At 36.7% G+C, this 19,342-nt stretch overlaps 1 protein-coding gene across 3 annotated transcripts in view; it reads left to right on the forward strand.

Moving 5' to 3' along the window:
• The first annotated feature begins 937 nt into the window (after nucleotides 1-937).
• LOC109060942 (neuronal PAS domain-containing protein 1-like) overlaps nucleotides 938-19,342 on the forward strand; it is a 51,267-nt gene continuing 32,862 nt past the window's right edge. The window contains exons 1-4 of one of the 3 annotated variants that reach the window (XM_042739157.1): nucleotides 938-1,848; nucleotides 2,911-3,001; nucleotides 13,802-13,977; nucleotides 17,476-17,714. In XM_042739157.1, the coding sequence (XP_042595091.1) occupies nucleotides 13,883-13,977; nucleotides 17,476-17,714 (334 nt within the window). In that variant the 5' untranslated portion in view covers nucleotides 938-1,848; nucleotides 2,911-3,001; nucleotides 13,802-13,882. Of the gene's footprint in view, nucleotides 1,849-1,953; nucleotides 2,328-2,910; nucleotides 3,002-13,801; nucleotides 13,978-17,475; nucleotides 17,715-19,342 lie in introns of those variants that run through there. The other 2 variants (XM_042739156.1, XM_042739155.1) reach the window with 2 other exon arrangements.

The following is a 19,342-nucleotide window of genomic DNA, read 5'->3' on the forward strand; positions in this document are numbered from 1 at the left end:
TGCAGTGTGTTCATTGTCAAACTCCAAAATCAGTGTTTTAATTATTAACAATGCCATGACATGTAAAAATGTAACAATTTTATATTATGACAGAATATTTTAGTTTGTGTTCTATAGATCAGATAACAGATTCAAGCTGTTATATGGTCATCTTACAGCATTCCCCACCTATGGGGCATGTTGTCACATTTCACTTACAATCTTTCAGAGTAAATAAAGAAAAAAGTATGCAGTCTATTAATGAAACAAGACAACATATTTGTACTAAATATGTGAAATTAATGCAGAACCCCAAGTAGATTTACACAAACTGAGAAAGTCAAAAAGTGTGACCCACTCTTCTCTACTATTTTATACCCACAACAGAACAGACTTGAGGCTTAGTGATGCGAATCACTAGTGGTACCTCCTCATTCAGCTGGCAAAATGTGTATCGGATATGTGTTTGACAACTTTGCAGTCAGCTGTTTAAACTTCTGAGGGGGTCTTTTATGGTCTGGACCGTCCCCCTGTCCTTTATTTCTCTCTTTCACTCACGTTCTCTTTATGTCCCGCTCCCTGACAACAGCAAAAGTAAGAGTTCCCTTACTAATTTTCCACGCACTCCTTTGTTTTCTCAATATCCCATCACTTTTGACATTTTACAGCCGCAGGCATTCTTTTCTCCTTCTTCCGGAGCGCTTACGCCAATTTTTGGCTTGACGTATTCTGAAATGGTGCTTAAGTGAATTTATGTTGTGCCCAGTGCATTAACTTCTGCTGTTTTTGCCTTTATGTTACGGAGAGCTTTTGTGCGAGCGCACAGAGGAAAAAGAGAGAGAGAATGAGAATTTGAAACCCAGACCACGGACTAGACAGCCTATCAGTATTCAGCGGAGAAAGTGAGTGATGGAGAGAGAGAGAAACGGAGGAAAGAAAGGAGGAGGGGGTGATGTATCAATATTCTGAGTAGTGTTTGAGGGCAAGAAGAACGAACCGGGGAGGGGTGGAAGAGAAGCGCGGGTGCACGAAACAGTCCGAGCGGGTTTATTCGCTCAGTGTTTGTTAGCCTGAGTCCATTGGGGCGAGATGATATCGGTAGAGGACGGAGACTCAAGTATGTGTTTGTCTGAGAGAAGTGTTGTTCAAGTCGAATGTGACGGAATCTTAGCCGAATGCTAGCCATAACTCCACTCTCCCTCGCTCTCTTTTACTCTGTGTGCTAATCAGCATTTGAAAGGCAGCTTTGACAGTGAGAAAGAAAAGTGAGGGCAGTGGGGAGGAGGGAGTGTAAACGAGAAAGAAACGAGAGAGAGAGAGGGAGAGAGGGAGAGAGAGAGAGAGAGGTAGGGGCCGTACAAGCATTTCTTTTATATTTACTAGCGTTTGAGGAGAGAGAGAGAGGGAGCGGGTGAAGAGACGACCGGTGCGTGCAGCTTTCCCAAGAGGAAATGAAAAGAAAAGAAGCTCAACGAGGAAAGAGAGACAGCCAAAGCGGGGAGCACGCCAGAGAAGGAAACAGACTCGCATCCTCTAACTCCAGTCATATCTGAGACGATCCCGCTTGGAAAGTGAGGGAGGAGAGAGAGGGAGAGTGCGGTCATCGCCACTGTGCGCCCACAAACACACATACACACACACTCTTGTGGCAGCGGACCGCTGTGTGTTCGCCTGCTCTTTTGTGCCGGCAGCTGGGATTGTTCTTAGCCCTGTCTGACCCCCTTGTCACCCCCCGTGTGAGTGTGTGTGTGTGGGAGCGCGAGGGGACCTGGAACGTGGACTGAGCGGAGGGGAGGGTCACCGGTTCGGGTGTCCGGACGGAGGAGGAGAGAAATATCTGCCTCCAAAACAGCTGGACATGCACATCAGGTGAGTCCCCTTGTACAGGGAAACACAACTTCCTCTTGTTCTAGTCGATATTGACGTCCACATTCCAAACTGTCACATGCATACCTGACAGCTTTAAGTCTCACTGATGCAAAAGGTTTCTCCGTTCCTTCTAAACTTGTTGATGGCTTAGTGCCTGGGGGCTTGGCTTCCTGGGAAAGTTTTTGGGAAAGACACTTTGCTCATAAGAGCACTTGTCGTTCTCCATCAATGATGGAGGTATTAGGAGCGGCGGGGAGGAACGCTGGGGTTAATTGTGCGGACCGCCTCGGCTTGCTCTCAAACATCATCTCTCACTTAATTAGTGGATCTTACAAGATTAGTGCACTTTGCATTGAGGCCGTGTTCTGTGGAAGGTAGTGAATGGTAGTGGTGAGACAGCCGTCTACTGTTATCTGATGTCTTTGGATTTAACAGCTTCTTCTAAATGACTGGATGTTTATTAGAAATGAAAAGAATGGGTAAATATTAACATTTTCTTTCATCAGTCAGTTTGGGCTTAGCGTGGGATTGTTAAAGAATCTAAATAGTTATAATGATGTGTTTTAATTAAGTTCTGCTGTTTTTTAAAAAAAAAACTTTTTGTTAAGAAAAAAATCAAGAATATACACTTTTTTTGTTAAATGGATAATGAATATTGTAACAAAAAAAGTTATAACAATCATTTTAATAATAATAATAATAATTTGTTAGCTCACAAAACATTACAATGATATTGGAAACACTTTAGATTAATATCAAGTCACCTTTAGTCAATTACTTTTATTTTTATATATTCATGTTACATATTGCATGTGAATGTAATGAATTGCTACAGTAAAAATAATGATAAAGTGTATTCTTAAGCAGCTCCACTAAATATGTACACATTACTATAATGTGTAATTTTTCTCTATTACTCAGTAATTACCATGCACTTAACAATGTTATTACAATGTAACAAACTATATTGTAAAGTGTAACTACAGTTTTCAGTTATAAAGTGTATTTTCCAGCTAGACTGCCTAGTAAACAGAAAATTCATACTCTTTCTTTGTCGTATAGTTATCCTGGAAAGTAGGAATTGTACAACAGGAATTATTTGGACACTTTTATCACTTACTATGGGAGCAGCCGCAAAGGAAACACACAAAAAGTGAGTCAACTTGCTTGAGACTGTGCTTTTAGATTTAGGATGAAGTTTGCTTGCTGTTTTCTTTTCATCATTTTGCTTTGATTGAGTGTTTCAGTCAATAGCTTCATATTAGTCTGGGAATCTACCTGTTGCTCTTTAATGTACTTATCTGAACAGTGTAAAAATTCAAAATGACATCTACCTGACATTTTTAAACGACTTTGATTATTTAGAGTAATACAAATTATTTCAGTCATATTAAATTGTATTTATCACATGAATAAAAATTGTTTGTTTAGATGTTACTACAGTACAGACAACACTTTTTTTAGATTACCTGAAGCATTTAAATTTTTTTTTTTTTTTTAGATTCTGTGTTTGTTGAAGAAACATGTTATTTTAAAAGAAGAAACATGTTACTTTAACATAGTGTAAGTGTATTAATCACAGATCCAAAAATGGCCATTTTATTGAGAGCGAGCCGCCCAGTTAATAAAGCATACACATCCAAAGACTAAATCTGCATTTGGGGGCAAAAAAAAAAAAAATAGGGAATTGACAGAAGTTATGCAGGTATGTACGAGGAAGCTATAGGACCATAAAAGCCGTCATACGCAAACAAACACACACACACACACTCAGAGTGGGACAGACAGGCCTGGTGACAGACAGTGTCAGCGAGGTGTCAGTGAGAAGCTGTTGGTGTCACACTTGGTTGACCTGATCTGTGGTCAGGCTGTCCACTTCAGCCCGTTGTGACTCCTTACATAACCACTTCCTGCCACTCACACCCAGTTCAGCTGGGACATGCGTGGATATTTATATACTCAACATACACACACACACACACACACACACACACACACACACACACACACACACACACATCAATATGCCCTTATAAACACACACACACAAACAAACAAGAGCCCCTGCCGATATACAGACCCCTCAGTCTTCTGCTTTTGATCTACTGCAGCCTGAAAATGATCACTCATAATCCATAACCTGTACATAAGCATCACACAAATGAGAGAGAGAGCCTTACGATATATACGAGACCAGATATTGTCAATATATTTTTGAAACCAAGGATGAATCTCATGAAAGTGTTTAGGTTGGATTCCACCCCAAAATAAATTAATAACTATAATAAAAAATAAATTAACAAAAAAAAAAGTTTAAATATATAGAAAATAAAATGTATATTTTCAAACATTTTTGCATTGAGACAGTATCTTTACAAATAAGCTCATTTCCCACAAATCAAAAAAAAAAAAGGAAAAAAAAGTGTAAACTTGTATTGTATAAAAGTAACAAGTTTTGGGGAGAATTTGATTTATTGGCATTAAAATAATGTATCAGTTTAATGTAATCTTCATTTTCTTAATGCAAAATATAACTTAGTTTTTTCTTTTGATTTTAAAATGAACAGACATGTTCAAGAAAGTTTTATGTGTTTCACACACATATTTTACAGTTGTGCAAAATCCTCTTATTCCCACTGGTGTGCAAATGGTACACTGCTTTGCACAGGTGTTTTCAGTGATAACAGCATGTTTAAATACACTAATATGGCTGGATATAGACTGTAGGTGCTGCAGTGTGTGGCTGTTTGAACCTATGTGTGTTAAAGGACCCGTTCCCTGCCTAAGGGGCCGAACAATGTGTGTGTTTCAGATTGAGCAGTATTCAGTTAATGCAACTAATGCAATTCTTTAATAAACTGTGCACATCCAACCTAAGTAAATATAATCTGGATCATTCAGTCTTGGAAGAACTCAACATGTTTATATTGAAATCTCTGATTTATGTTGACATTATTACAGAAAGTCGGAAGAGACACGTGAGTATTTTTTTTTTTTTTTTTTTAGTAGAAAAGTCTGAGCAGAAGATAAAAATCCCCATGTGCACTCCATTTAATCTCACTGCTGTCTAGAATAAAAAACCCCAAAAATGAAACAGAGATATTAAAGAGATCTCTTTTCCTCCAAAGGGACAGATACAAAATATAGAGAGGAAGGGATGCTGTTAACTTTCTTTGTGAACACCTAATTTTGTCACTGCTGAATGATTGCTTATGTCCTTAGAGCTTCAATTACTGGTATATTTTCTTCACTCGATCTTTCAATCCAGTAGTCACTATTTTGCTATTTAAAATTGTATTTAAAACAAAATAAAACAAATCTCACTCCTGTGAGAGACAAATGTAAGTTCTCAGGGGCCAGTCGAGAATCCCTTCCGCTTTCCGCTTCACCGTTGCGGGTCGGGGCAGGTAGGGTCAGTTTGATCTAATCAGATGTGGTATTGATTCCATTTGATAATTAATGGGCCTGCAGGTGAAGATGAAGACGCAGCCTCCAGCTCTAAGGATTTGAGAGGAACCTTGGACTGGGAGTGATGGGAAGCCGCCAAGGTCAGCAGCAAACCACGAGAGCCATGTCCAGCCAGAGCGCAGAGCGAGAGAGCTCCAGTTAAATGAGATAGGGAGAGAGAAATGCTGTTGACCAGAGCTGATTTATCAGCATTCTAAGAAAACGAGACAACATCTGACTTCCTAATGCTGGACTTCAAATGCAGAGAGATGTGAAGAGAAATTAGTATTCTGCTGAAACAGCTCCATATATTGATGGAAAACTACATGCAGCATATATATGTGTGTGTGTTGCTTAACTATTTGCACTTCAAAGATATCAGATTAATAATTGCAAAAGCAAATATAATTGAATGTTACAAGCTATGACATCATTTCTGCAGTTATTTATATTAAATATTACCTTGAAATGCTCTTTTTAAGTGCATCAAAGACTGAGAGGAATGTAAATTATTGACATTTTCTTTTATGCATGACTCAGTGTTAATCTTTTAAAGATGGCTTTTGTTCTCTCGGATGATTTTAGTGACATAACTACTTTTGCAACACTTACAGAAATATCAACTGTGAACTTCTTCTGAAGATTGCTGACAGTAATTAAGCTAAAGTTTGCCGAAAAATAAACAGTTTTTACAAGAGAACAAACTGGACTTTCAGAATCACATTGGAAATCAATGCATTGAACTTTAAAGAAGTGATATTTGCTGTTCCAAGTCACATAACATTAACAGTAAATGAATACAGAATGTATCGATTCACTTCTGAAAAAAAAATCGTCAAAGGACAAGAAGATGGCATATTAAAAACAGCACTATAAACTGCACAGTTCAGTTTCTGGATCTTGTAATACATTGTAACATCTATTAAGTGAAATGTGTAAAAGATGTATAAAGATTAGTGAATGATGAGCAAACTGTCATTTTTGGATGAACTGGTACTTGAATTTTGTCCTAAAACTGAAGGAGAAATTTCAGCGTCAGTTGTCAATCCCTCAGTGTCAGATTAAACTCTAGAAAGTTATGGCTAGAAAGCTGTGATGTGACTGACCCGCCACAGCTGTTTGCTGTTTAGATTTATTAAGAAAAAACGGAAAAGGAGGCAGGCGCCAGGAAAGTGAGCTAGAAAGTGCCCGATGGCCACATACAGGAATTGTTTTCTTCTTCTGTCAAAGCCATTCAAAGGTCAAAGTCACCAGAGTCACCATGCATTACAAAAATGCATAATCCAGAATGTTCCAGAGGTCCTTCACGCATCCTCATACCACTGCGTGTGACATTTAAAACGGAATGGCAGTGTTATATCTGGCCTGGAAATGTGGGACCAATAAATGTTGTGCGAGAGAGAAAAGAGAGGGAGTTTGTGTGTGCGTGAAAGGGAGTTGGTAATAGACGTGGTGTATTGTCTCCGTGCAGATTGGCTTAAATGTGTTCATTTTCCCCATTTGGCAGCTCCATAGGGAGGGGCGGAGCGCACTAACGAACCTCTGACAGCTGGAGGCCCTAATTAACGATCCCCTCTGAAAACAAACAGCCACAGGCTCGCCAAACACACACCCAGGCTTGGTTTGCTCCCGTACCCCGGCCTGAGCCAAATAACACCGCATACAAGCCATACACAATTCATACATGCTGCGGTTAGGATCGAAAGTCTTCGACATCCTCGTTGCTATTGGAACAGCATAAGTGTTAAAAAATGAATAAAGCGTCAACTTTACTCAAACTCATGTCATTCCATGCCAGTGTTGTTATCACAAACAGAAACTTTTTTATAAAAAAAAAATAATTAAAATAAAAAAACTTAAAATAAATAAATAATATAAATAAATAAATATAAAAAAAACTTAAGCTTAGGGTAAATTAGAAATGTTGCCCTGGCAAATAATTGAAATAGATTTAAGTACTCAAATTACTAAAACTAAAAATGAAGTAAAAATAAAATATTAATATAAATATTAAAACAAATGTAAAAAGAAAAAGAAAAACAGAAAAAAAACTACCAACATTACTAAACCTAAAAATAAATAAATAAAAGCTAATTAAAATTAATAATAAATACTATCATATACTTATGCTTTTTTTCTTTCCCTAATTTTAATTGTTGCTCTATGTTTACACACATATGTATTTGACGGAGATATTTGGGATTATGAGACACTATCAAATTTAAATGTCTCTAATGCAGTGTTAGGCTCAAATAATACTTGCCAAAATGTAAATTAATCGTTCCCCAAATGAGTTCAGCTCAGTACTGCATGGGAGAATATTTCTTAGAATATTTACTAAAATACTATGGGACTTTAAATCTTGAGAGTACCACTGTACTAACACTGGTGTGCATATTATAGAAACTGAAGGAAAAAGAAACTAGAACTAGAAAATACAATGCTTTAAACCTTACTTGTGCTTTTCATAAACACACACATAGAAAACTTGATTTTTCTCGGTATTCTTACAAGTTTTAAAATGAATTTGTTGAGAAAATGTTCAACCTTTGCCGAGAAGCTCACCACAACGGTTGACGGATGTCTATTAGTGTTGTTTCAAAATTATTTCAAGAATTGTCCCAAATAGTTTTTATATATATATATATATATATATATATATATATATATATATATATATATATATATATATATATATATATATATATATATATATATATATAATTATTTGAACAAAGGTTATTGGAGTATTTTTAAGAAAATTAGAAGTTCTACCTCAATAATTTACATTTAATTCAATGTGTTTCTTTGTAATTATTTGTGAAACTTACTTGTAGTTTCTGAGTTAGTTTTCAGTGTAGAGTATTGTTTCAAAATTATTTCAAGAATTGTCCCAAATAGTTTTCAGTGTAGAGTAGACACCGAAGAATCTTTTGAAAACCTTTGTGGAGAAACTCACCAGAATGGCTGACGAACATCTTCTGTTGAGTAGCAAATTCTAATACTTAATGAGATAGCGAAAGCTTCAATCAACAAATTCAGAAACTGAAAGTTTTCAAAATATTTATGCAAATTGTCATTTGAAATAACCAAATTGCTAAATTATTCTTACAGTATATGCAAGTAGTACTAAAATAACTGTTACAAACCTGAATGATTTTCGCCTTCTGCAGAAGACACAAGTTATTTTGAAGAATTATTTCATAAAGTCAATGCAGTCAAAAAACTTTTATGTTCCACAGAAGAAAGTAAGTCATAAAGGTTTGAAAAGGCATGCATATCCTTCTATTCACACTTTTTTAACAACTTAGGACTATGCTACTTACTGTAAGGGCAGATAGGTTGCACTGTCTGAACTATAAGAAACAGTTTTTAGACCAGCTTTCAAGGCACAATGATAATGTGTCTATGATAGATCTACAAATTCAAGTGAGTTTTAGACATAACCAAGCAAATAATTAATGCCTAAAAATTTAGAAAACATGTAAAATGGAAATTAATTAATTCATGTCTTTTAACAAGACCAGCAACAGACGTTTATCCAAGAACATTTCCTACTTGGCTCCATCACAATCAGCTTCATTGTACGATTGATGCAGTGTATTGATAGATCACGTACTTTCATAAATATATGAAGCAGCTCTAGCACTGCCAAATGTTGATTTCCTGTAAATATCCAGTCCTTCAGCGAAGGACACCGCCTCTCGGGCTCAGCCCGGTAGATGTGGTGTTCTTTACTTTATAGTTGACTTTCACAGCAGACCGTGACCTTCTACGACGCCATTGTCCGTTTGTGAAGGGCATGAATGCTAGCACACCTTGCATCAAGGTTACAGAGTTAATTGAACAATTACGCTGGACAGGACCTCCATTATGTCTGCGGAGATAGTGAGGATGCTGAGCGAGATCCTGCATGCGATTAGATGAGGCATGATAGGATAAAGAGCAGCAATCACTATGTGTGTGTGTGTGTGTGTGGTACAGTTGCTAATGTTTTGTTTGTCCATGTGTTTTTCTGATTTTTTATATGTGCTGAGTGTTGTTTCATATCCAATTCTCGTGCTTCATTTATGCTTTAACTTTGTCTCAAATGTCTAAATTAATGTGGAATGTAAAGTTCAGATCATTTTGCTCCGGTCAGTTTTATAGTTTGTAAATGAAATGTTATTAGAGTGTTTTAGAAGAAAATACTATGTTAGTTTTATTACTTCAAAATTTCATATTTATTTTAGTATGTTTCTTTGTAATTATCTGTGAAATTTAATGAGTGGTGATTGTTTATCTTGTTTCGAAATTGTTTCAAAAGTTGTTCCAGATGTAGAGGTTTCAGTGTAGAGGAGACAAACCGATTAGGTCTGTTTCTAGAAGAACAATTTTAAAAATGCAAGAGTTCTTCATTTGCTATTCATGCTTTATTTCTCATTATTGAGAAACTGTTGAGATATTACAAAGATTTCATATACTGTAAATAATTATCTGATCAAAGATGTTAAGAAAATGCTATTTCAGTCTTATTTAAAAATTCATGTTTAATTCTAAGCTTCTTTGTTATTCATGAAATGTATGAGGAGTTTCAGAGTGAAAATTGGTCTAAAATTGTTGTTTTCAAAATCATTGTTTCAAAAATTGTTCCACATTGTCATCAGTGTAGCGGAGACATATTGACTGGATCTATATCTAGAAAAAACTATTTGACAAGTGGGAGATTTCTCTGTTTGCTCTCTCTTTATTGAGAAACAATTGAGATATTAAAGAGATCTCATACACTGTAAAGAGAGATTTGAACAAAGATTATTAGAGTAAAGTTTACAGGAAAATACTATTTGACTCTGATGTGTTATTTGCCAATTCTTTTTAATTATTTGTGCAATTTACTAACAATTTCTAAGTTAAAATGAATCCTACACCTGTATTTTTCAATGTATTAAATTTCTCTTCTGTGCAACAGAACAGGGTCAAAGTGTTGTATTACGCTAACAAGCAGATAAACTCACATCTCATACAGTCTCTGCAGCTCATGCTAAGCTGTTGTGAGCCATGATGATGTTATGGTGCTTGTCTTGGGCTCACCTGAAATTAACAGGGCTTTATACAAGTTCATGTTGTGTCAGAGGTGGCATCGACCCATACGATGAATCCGCTGATGTTGTGCTTGTGTGTGTGTGTGTACTGTGCCAGGTCAGGTCAAAGCAGTAGTGTAGGACTGTGGCATGTAGCCAGTATGACTGTGTTGTGATTTACCCAGAGCTGGCCAGCGGGCATCTCACGCCTGTGGGTATGGCATCACGCTGCTGGAGGGCACGCTGGCCCTTTAAATGTCATAGAGATAGAGCGAATTGGAGTCTGTTTGTGTGTGTGTTTGTTATTTGGGATAGGGGTATTGCACAAAAGTAGAATTAAGAAAGCCAGGATAACAGAAAAGGCGCGGCTTGACCTAGTTCAATCAGCACATCCTGGCTTAGTCTGTTGCACATTGCTAAGCCAGGATGAGAGCGTGCAGCTATGTCAAGCCAAGTGTAGATAGTTGGGATAAGTGCACGTTCACGGCATTCTGAAACAGACCACGGGATCGATCACAGAAACAATGATGCAAAAATGGATAAAACCCATGCGGCATACTTCTCGCCAACTGAGCAACAGCTTCTAATGGAAACATATGAAGAGGTGAAACATATAATATGTAAAAAGGGAAGACAAAGTTTTATTTCAGCTTATAGATTAGATCAAATCAATAAGATAGAAAAAAAAAATAAATAAAAATAGATAAAAGAGATAGATGCGAAAGATTAAATAGACAGATAAAATGAGCAAAATAGATCAAATACTGTAGATGCACATAGTGTATAAGTGTTTGCAATTAATCATGCATGTGCTTGCATGAGTAACATGCATGTCCACTGGTCACATTTAAGGCAAAGTGTCCAACTGTTAATTTAGGGAAATGACAAATAACTCCTTGAATTGTAATTATGATGGCTTCAGTGGAGCACTGGTTATTTGGACTACTTATGCATTCAGTTGGTCCGCTATTGTCTGCCAGGCTTACCCACTTATCCACTATGTGTATCTACAGTATTTGATCTATTTTGTTCATTTTATCTGTCTACTTAATCTATCTCATGTCTCTTTTATCTATTTTTATTTAGGTTTTTAGTTTTCTATCTAATTGATTTGATGTAATCTGATAATTTGATCTGTTTTTTATCTATCTAATCATTTATTTATCTCTCTTATGTATCTCTCCTTCTTAAAGAACAAGCGTGTGTCTGGCCAAAAAAGGACCTGGCAGCAAGTACAGGAACATTTTGCAGGCTCTGGTAAGTGACTTGATGTGTAAAAAAAAAAAAAAAAAAGTCAAATTAAGTGAATAGTGTCTGCTGCCATATTTTATTGTCTGTGTTGATTTTAGCATTGAAAAAAAAAAGGCTCATCTATCTGGCACAGGGGGTGGCCCTCCAACCCAAGACTTGACCACAGCAGAGGAGCTGGAGTTGAATAAAGGGAAGCCAGTGATGGAAGGGACACAGTGAGGGACAGCCACTGACTCTGGCCCAGCAAGAGAGACTGGCCTCTTCATACAGGTACATTACTGCCGTACTACTGCACATGGAAAACAATCAAGTATTTTAGATTTTGTTATGTGGACTGTCTGACTTTGCCTTACCTTGCAGTGTATGGTAAACACACTTACACTTCTGGAGCCACCAGACTATGATCCGCTGGTGACTTCTCTTTATTAAAATCATAGGCTTGGCACGTCCTGTCAAAACTATCAATACAAGTTCTGTTGAATATAGCAGATCTGCTGATGATGCGATCGTGTCACTTGGACTCCAGAAGGCTTGAGGTGTTCATGTCAATTTTGTGTAAAGAAGATATTTTTGAATATTGCTGGTAATCAAACAGTTGGTGGCTCTTACTGACTTCCATAGTATTTTTTTTTTCCCTCTTTTATGTTCAGCATAAGAAAACAACTCACATTTGGACAACATACAGATTTGGATATTTAAAAATATTTAACTAAAAATATTTATAACTAAAATATTTATAAGGTTGTTGCCATCCTCAAGAGTAGAACCATTTTCAAATATATTTTATTATTCCTTTATTGGAGTTGAAAGAGACTAACAAATGGAACATTTATTTAGAATAAGCCTATACATACACTACATATTGACCTCGTCATGGACTTACATGAAACCACATTTGCAACTTCATCAGCCATTTCTTATAATCTCAACAACTGCAATAATATATGCATTCATAAAACCTCTAACAGCAATATGAACAGTCTTCATAACAACACTAAAATAGGGATACTTAGATGAATGACAGTATATGTCGTATTTTAATGCATGATCATTAAAATGATGCAACATTTGCAGAAGACCATGGAGTGACTGTAAAACATAAATTTCTAGAAGGATTGACAGCAGAACTAACAGATAAATCACTAAGATTAATCTTAGCCTGGTTGTTTAGCCTACTCCAGAGCAGGCTAGCTGCAAAGTGTAAATCTCCATAGTAACTTAATGTAGATTAATTTTAGCCTCCCTTCATGCAACCGAGTCAGGGCTAAATTCAGCCAGGATAACTGGAAAAATCCCAGCTTAATCCCTTATCTTGCTTTTGTGCAAGCCCAGACTGGAATTGGAGTCTGTTTGTGTGTGTGTGTGTTTGTTATTTGGGATATGCTGTACATCCACAAGCCCAGATTGATTTAAAGAGAGAATGCTGTTATTGTATACATTTTGTAATAATAATAAAGAACTTACCTGGATGCATACTGTACACCAACATTAAGCGTTATGTACTAGGCTATAGCAAGTGTCAACTGCTTGATTGTTATATTATTCAAAAATGTAAACTGTGTTATCACCCAGTGATATAAGTTGAATATATAGTACTTATAACTTTATTTACATACATACATACATACAGTAAACTCACGTAAAACAATATAAACTGTATAGCAAATCTCAGCTGCATGATTGTTTATATTGTTGCAAAATATAAGCAGCTTTATGTTTTAAGTTGCACAGCTTTAAATATAAAGTTGCATGTACAGTATACTATATTCTCACACACACAATAAATTAAAAATGGATATACAGTTGTGGCCAAAATTATTAGAACACCCCAGCTCTTTAAGTAAAGGTGGATATACAGTTGTGGCCAAAATTATTAGAACACTAATATTTTCACCAGCTAAAAATGTTTTTAATGGTTGTAGGACTCAAGACCAAACACCAAAAGACACTACACTACTCATCACCCAACGCCAATACATTTACACTGAGCATTTGGACTCAGTCTTAACTTGACATGTTTTGTGGTCTGTGCCGACTCGCGCAACTGATCTGCCACACAGATTACCCAAGCAACTGCATGTGAATATGATCAAAACCACAAAGTTTTACATCAGCAAGTGTAAAAATCTAGTTAAGATCACAATAGTTTATTTCAGTGCTCATTTGTGCCTTCCTCCTGTTCTGTTATCTCTCAGCTCTTCTGTTGGGGGTCTCGGACTGACATAGCCTCGGCCAATCACAGCCTGAGTTAGAGGTGGCGGCCCATAGGGGGCGTGATGGCGGCCATGCCGTTCGTCAGCGAGGGGAAGTGTGTGAGCGTGGAGTGGGACTTCCTACAGGGGCTTCTCGCCAAACCACCCACCTTACCCTGGTGAGGAAAATCACACCTTCACACAAACACCTTCAAATATGATACATTTTCTTTCCCAAATTTTTTTTTTCTGTTTCTTTTTTTCTTATTTAAATTTTTTGTTTATTCCTTTTTCATGGTTAAATTAAATTTTATTAATCAAAACCATGTCTAATTAATTGAAAACACGAGACAATTTAACAATTTATTGACTGAGAATTAGGATTTTTAAAAATGAGACTTTTCTGGATTCCTTAATGGTTTAATTAAATTCATAAATCTACAAAACAAAGGTTTAATATTAAAATTTAAACATAGAAGAAAATTGTTTAAAATTCCTTAAAAATAAAGTTTTAATAATTGAATTACCATTATTATTATCATTATTACTTTGAGAAGTACATTCTACTGAACAACTAATATATTTCTGTCATAATGTCTTCCATGTTAAACCAAACTTTTATTTTGATAAGTTGTTATAAAGACCTTTGAGTTTCTGTGTGTATATATGATATGATGATGATGATAGTTTTCTCAAATGGAGAAGTGGTGATGAAGTGACTCAGAGCAGCTCTGGAGATGAAGATCATGTGTTCGTGTCCTCATATATTCAGACGGCAAATGCTGAAAACACCACTAGCTTCACACATGCCTTTACAGTAGATGAAAATCCAGCACTCATTCAAGCAGAGACACGCAGAACTTGCAGACTTCATATTTAAATAAGTCTTTTTGCACTTTAAATTTCACAGACACTAGTCCATATTATGATTTGATTAAGTGAACAGCGCAACTTTTGATTTCGTGACATGCATGTTTTCCATAATAGGGCCACACACACACACATTCACACACAGACACACACACACCTTGATGCATCAAAAGAAGAATCTTCCCAAACACACAGCTAACGATTCCATTTCTCTTCCAAGCTTTCGCTGCCATAGCTCAGTGTAAGCCCTTGGTTTGGATCCATTAGCAGGAGATTAACTAAGTTTTAGTAGAATTATTAATGTCTGCTCAGCTGTGGAGGATATAAAACTAAACAGAATCAATGGCTCCGTATTGATTGAACCCTCCAGGGTCGTCTTAGTACAACGATGAGATGTTCTTGGAGACTTTTTTACTTGAACAATGCTGTTTACACACAGAGAAATCTCACAGGGCCAAAACACCGATCTACCAAGACACATACAATACAGTGATATAGACCAGGGGTTCCCAAACTTTTTTATCAAATGAACATTTAGATGCAAGATATTTATTTGAAGTACCCCCTGAGACTTCCGTTTAATGTTTCAATAATTCTTGGACACATTCTCATAGATAGATAGATGCATTGTAATGTGAATTACACATTACAGAAAATGAGGAAAAACCAAATCATGAGCTACTTGCATACTTCACTTCACTATGAAACATGCAGTGCATTAAACTATATAGTTATTTAATTATATCACAGCCTTTGATTTGATAATCACACTAAGATTTATCACAATCATATTGAACCCTCATTTATTTAATTAATTTTTACATTGGATACAATTAATTTTAGCGTTTCATCAACTCACAAACTCCCATTTGGGAAACCCTGATATAAACAAACACACACATAAACTTTCATTAAAACGCTGAATCACATACGTCTGCTGATTTACACACTCCCTCCCTTAAACAACAACACAGTCTTGTCTAAGCAAATAAATTAGTCCCTTTTCAATTTGAGGAACTGACTCTTTTGTATGTGCTCTTTGGCTGTTCCCTTTTATTCTAAGGAACCCACTCTTCACACACACACACACACACACACACACACACACACATTTTTCCATGCTGTCCCTCCCTCCCGTGCTCATACTGCCCTGCATCTGCAGGATGAATGAGAATCAATGTCACAGACAGAGAAAGAGAGCGAGAGAGGCGCGTTCGGCTCTGTCTCGGAGCGCAGTCACAAATTGTAGAGTCGCCGTGACAACATAATTCCTCCACTCAGGCCCCATTGAGAGCGAGTCGATATCCAATCAGAGCGACAGCTACCTGGGCCTGCCTCCGAGACGACCCCTCCCTCCATTGATCCCTCAATCAAGACTGGGGCTCACCACCCAGGAGGGAGCCTGGGAAAGAAACACAGCCATTGGATTCGGGCTGGACGCTGGTGCAGGGTTTCTGATGTAAGATCAGGTCTCCCACCGGCTGTACAGGGAACCTGATCACAGGTCAGCCATCACGCTCTGAGATGCTTGGTAAAAGTCTGATGGGATAGAAAGAGATCAAGAGTGACAGCTTGTCACGTATTGTCGATCTCCAGTGAGGGCTCTGCTGGAAATGTTCTCATGAAATGAAAACTCACCCTGTTTTCTAAATGCATGTTTTTGATCTAATAGTGAATGATTTATTCGTGCATATGTTTCATTGTATAAAATATTTTTTGACCCTTTCACTCTTGTGATGGATGCAGGACTTCTCCAATCATTTCATCCAATCAAAACCTGCCCCTTTCTTATGATTAACTACATGCTTGCATTTCGATCTTCCCTCTTTCAATCAACAGTCAATGAATGTCCACGTCCTTCTTTTTTTTTTTTGATAAGTCATTACAATTTGGTCTGTGTCACAATACAGAAGGAAATATCTGCTGCTACTTCTGTTTCATTGCAACTTTAAAACTAATTAAAGGCATCTTGTTGTAACTTTTGGAGAATATGGATGGCATTATGAAGACTTGATATTTATGACATAATTTATAAGGCTTATAGGGTGTCCACACTGCCACCAGTTATTTTCAATGTGAATAGAAACCAATTCATTTTGAATGAGAATTGGAAATTTGAAATGACATATGTAAAAATGTCTAACCCTAACTGATTACATAAACAAATGAAATAAAAGTGAGAAATAATGCCTTGGCAACTAGATGAAATAAAGTGTTTCATATATATATATATATTTTTTTTTTTTTTACTTTTTGGGTTAGGACTCCCAAATATAACAATCATTTTCAAGGAACCTCATTCCTAAAATCTAAAAATCAATTACATATTTGCCTGTATTAAGATAATAAAACATAAGTGCCATATATCATCATAAGAAATACAAGATTAAATAAATCGCCAAACAAATATTTACAAATATATAAAATATATGTATATTTTTTAATTAAGCCAACAGCATCTTTATTTGCCTATTTTAAAGTAATGATAGATATTTAATAATAATAAAAAAAATGCAGATTTGGATCTTATTTGTCAATTAAATTATATTATTATTAGATATTCTACTTTGTTGTCAAATAATATTATATATTACATATATAAAATAATTTATATGAGTTTCTAATTTCTGTTTCATGCCTGCATCCAAATCACACCCTTTATATTTTGCGTAATAAAACATCAGTGAATAACTGAACAGCACTAACTTGTCTTGACTACCCTGTACATTATCATAATCATTATCTAATCACTGTCATCCTTTCTCCTTCTATCCTCTTCTTTTCTATCCTGTCTTATTTTCCCCCAGCTTGCAGAACTTAAGGAAGGAGAAGTCGCGCAATGCAGCCCGTTCTCGGCGGGGTAAGGAGAACTTTGAGTTCTTCGAGCTGGCGAAGATGCTTCCTCTCCCCGGGGCAATTACCAGCCAGCTGGACAAGGCCTCCATCATCCGCCTCACCATCAGCTACCTGCACATGAGACACTTTGCCAGTCAGGGAGACCCACCCTGGAGCCCTCTACTGGAGGGAGAAAACAACTGCAGCAAGGGTAAGTGTGCTCAGTACACCCAGAGAATGGCTGTGAATGGAGCGGCATAGAGAGTAGATTGGATGGACAAACTATACATTTTTACACAATATTCGAACAAAAATGCAAAATGGGGACCAAACTAGGTCAGAATCTCTTTAATAACCTTCAGAAAATGTTTATCACCAAACCTACAAGCTCAAATTGAATAAATAAAATATAAAAAAATAAATAAAAGAAGATGAGCGATGGAAACTGTGAGCTCCTTCACTACATCTCTCATATTTTGAGGCAGATTTATACGAGGCTTTCATCGACAGCATCAATCCTGACGTCGATTTGTATTTGTGATGCCATTAACAGAGGAGATGGCTTCGAGTGAACCACAGCGAAACTCAATCCGAACATGACAGTGGTGGCCTGTCAATGAATACAAATGCGTTATTAATTTAAATTATGAATTTAAATGGAATAGGCTATTATTGTCTTATAGGTCGCTCGCATAAGTCGCTTGGGATACTCTCACGTCGAAAATTGCTAGAGAAGAGAGAGAGAGAGCGCTTACACATGCACACACAGACCGACACACACACTCACAGAAAAGTAATTGAGATTGCGCCACAGGAGTAATCACTCGCAGTCATGCGGAGTTAAACACGGCTCATCTGAAATAATGCATTTGCTAGTTCACTACCAACTTATTGCAGCATACAGACTGTATACGGATTGCAGGAGCAGAATCCGCTGTCAAAGCCATCGTCTGGATACATATTCCTTTCTTATGTCTCTTTTCCAGAGGGGTCTCTGTCATTTGAGTTTAATTTGAGAGCAGGGTCATTTGGCTTCTCAAATAGGCTTCGTCATTCATTACATCCTCTGATAGGTTCATCTCAATTGTGAAGTGAACAATAGATCTAACAGCCAATTAGCCGCTGCCTGTGTGTGGAAGCTGGTGGGGACGAACAAAAGAGCCAGAGTCTGCGCTGAAGCTTGTTAACAAGTGGCCAGACCAAGGAAGTCTGTTTCTGAGAGATGGTCCTTTTGTAGCCTGCCTGCGAGCCTCATTATACCTGCTGCATCAAAGCCATTCAGTCCTTTTAAAATACCTGGGCGAATGTCTCTTTTTCTGCTCGCGGTTTTTGTCTGTCGGTCTCTGTATTCTGTTTCAAAGCCTGGTGAGCTGCCTTGCTGTCTGCTGTCTGCTGTGACTTACTAGAAGCGTTCGACAGTAAATCTAACTGTTGACAGCTGCTATCAAAATGTGTTAATTACACTATTTAAGGGAGATTTATAATTTTAAATGTACATAATATATAATATGATTATAGTTTAATATATAATCAAATAATTTTTTTTGGTAGTATATACAAACCCGATTCCAAAAAAGTTAGGACACTGTACAAATTGTGAATAAAAACAGAATGCAATGATGTGGAAGTTTCAAATTTCAATATTTTATTCAGAATACAACTTAGATGACATATCAAATGTTTAAACTGAGAAAATGTATAATTTTAACGGAAAAATATGTTGATTTTAAATTTCATGGCATCAACACATCTCAAAAAAGTTGGGACAAGGCCATGTTTAACACTGTGTGGCATCCCCTCTTCTTTTTATAAATGTCAAATTTTGATTCGTCTGACCAC

This window comes from Cyprinus carpio, chromosome B15, assembly GCF_018340385.1.
Source record: "Cyprinus carpio isolate SPL01 chromosome B15, ASM1834038v1, whole genome shotgun sequence".
Lineage (NCBI taxonomy): Eukaryota > Metazoa > Chordata > Actinopteri > Cypriniformes > Cyprinidae > Cyprinus > Cyprinus carpio.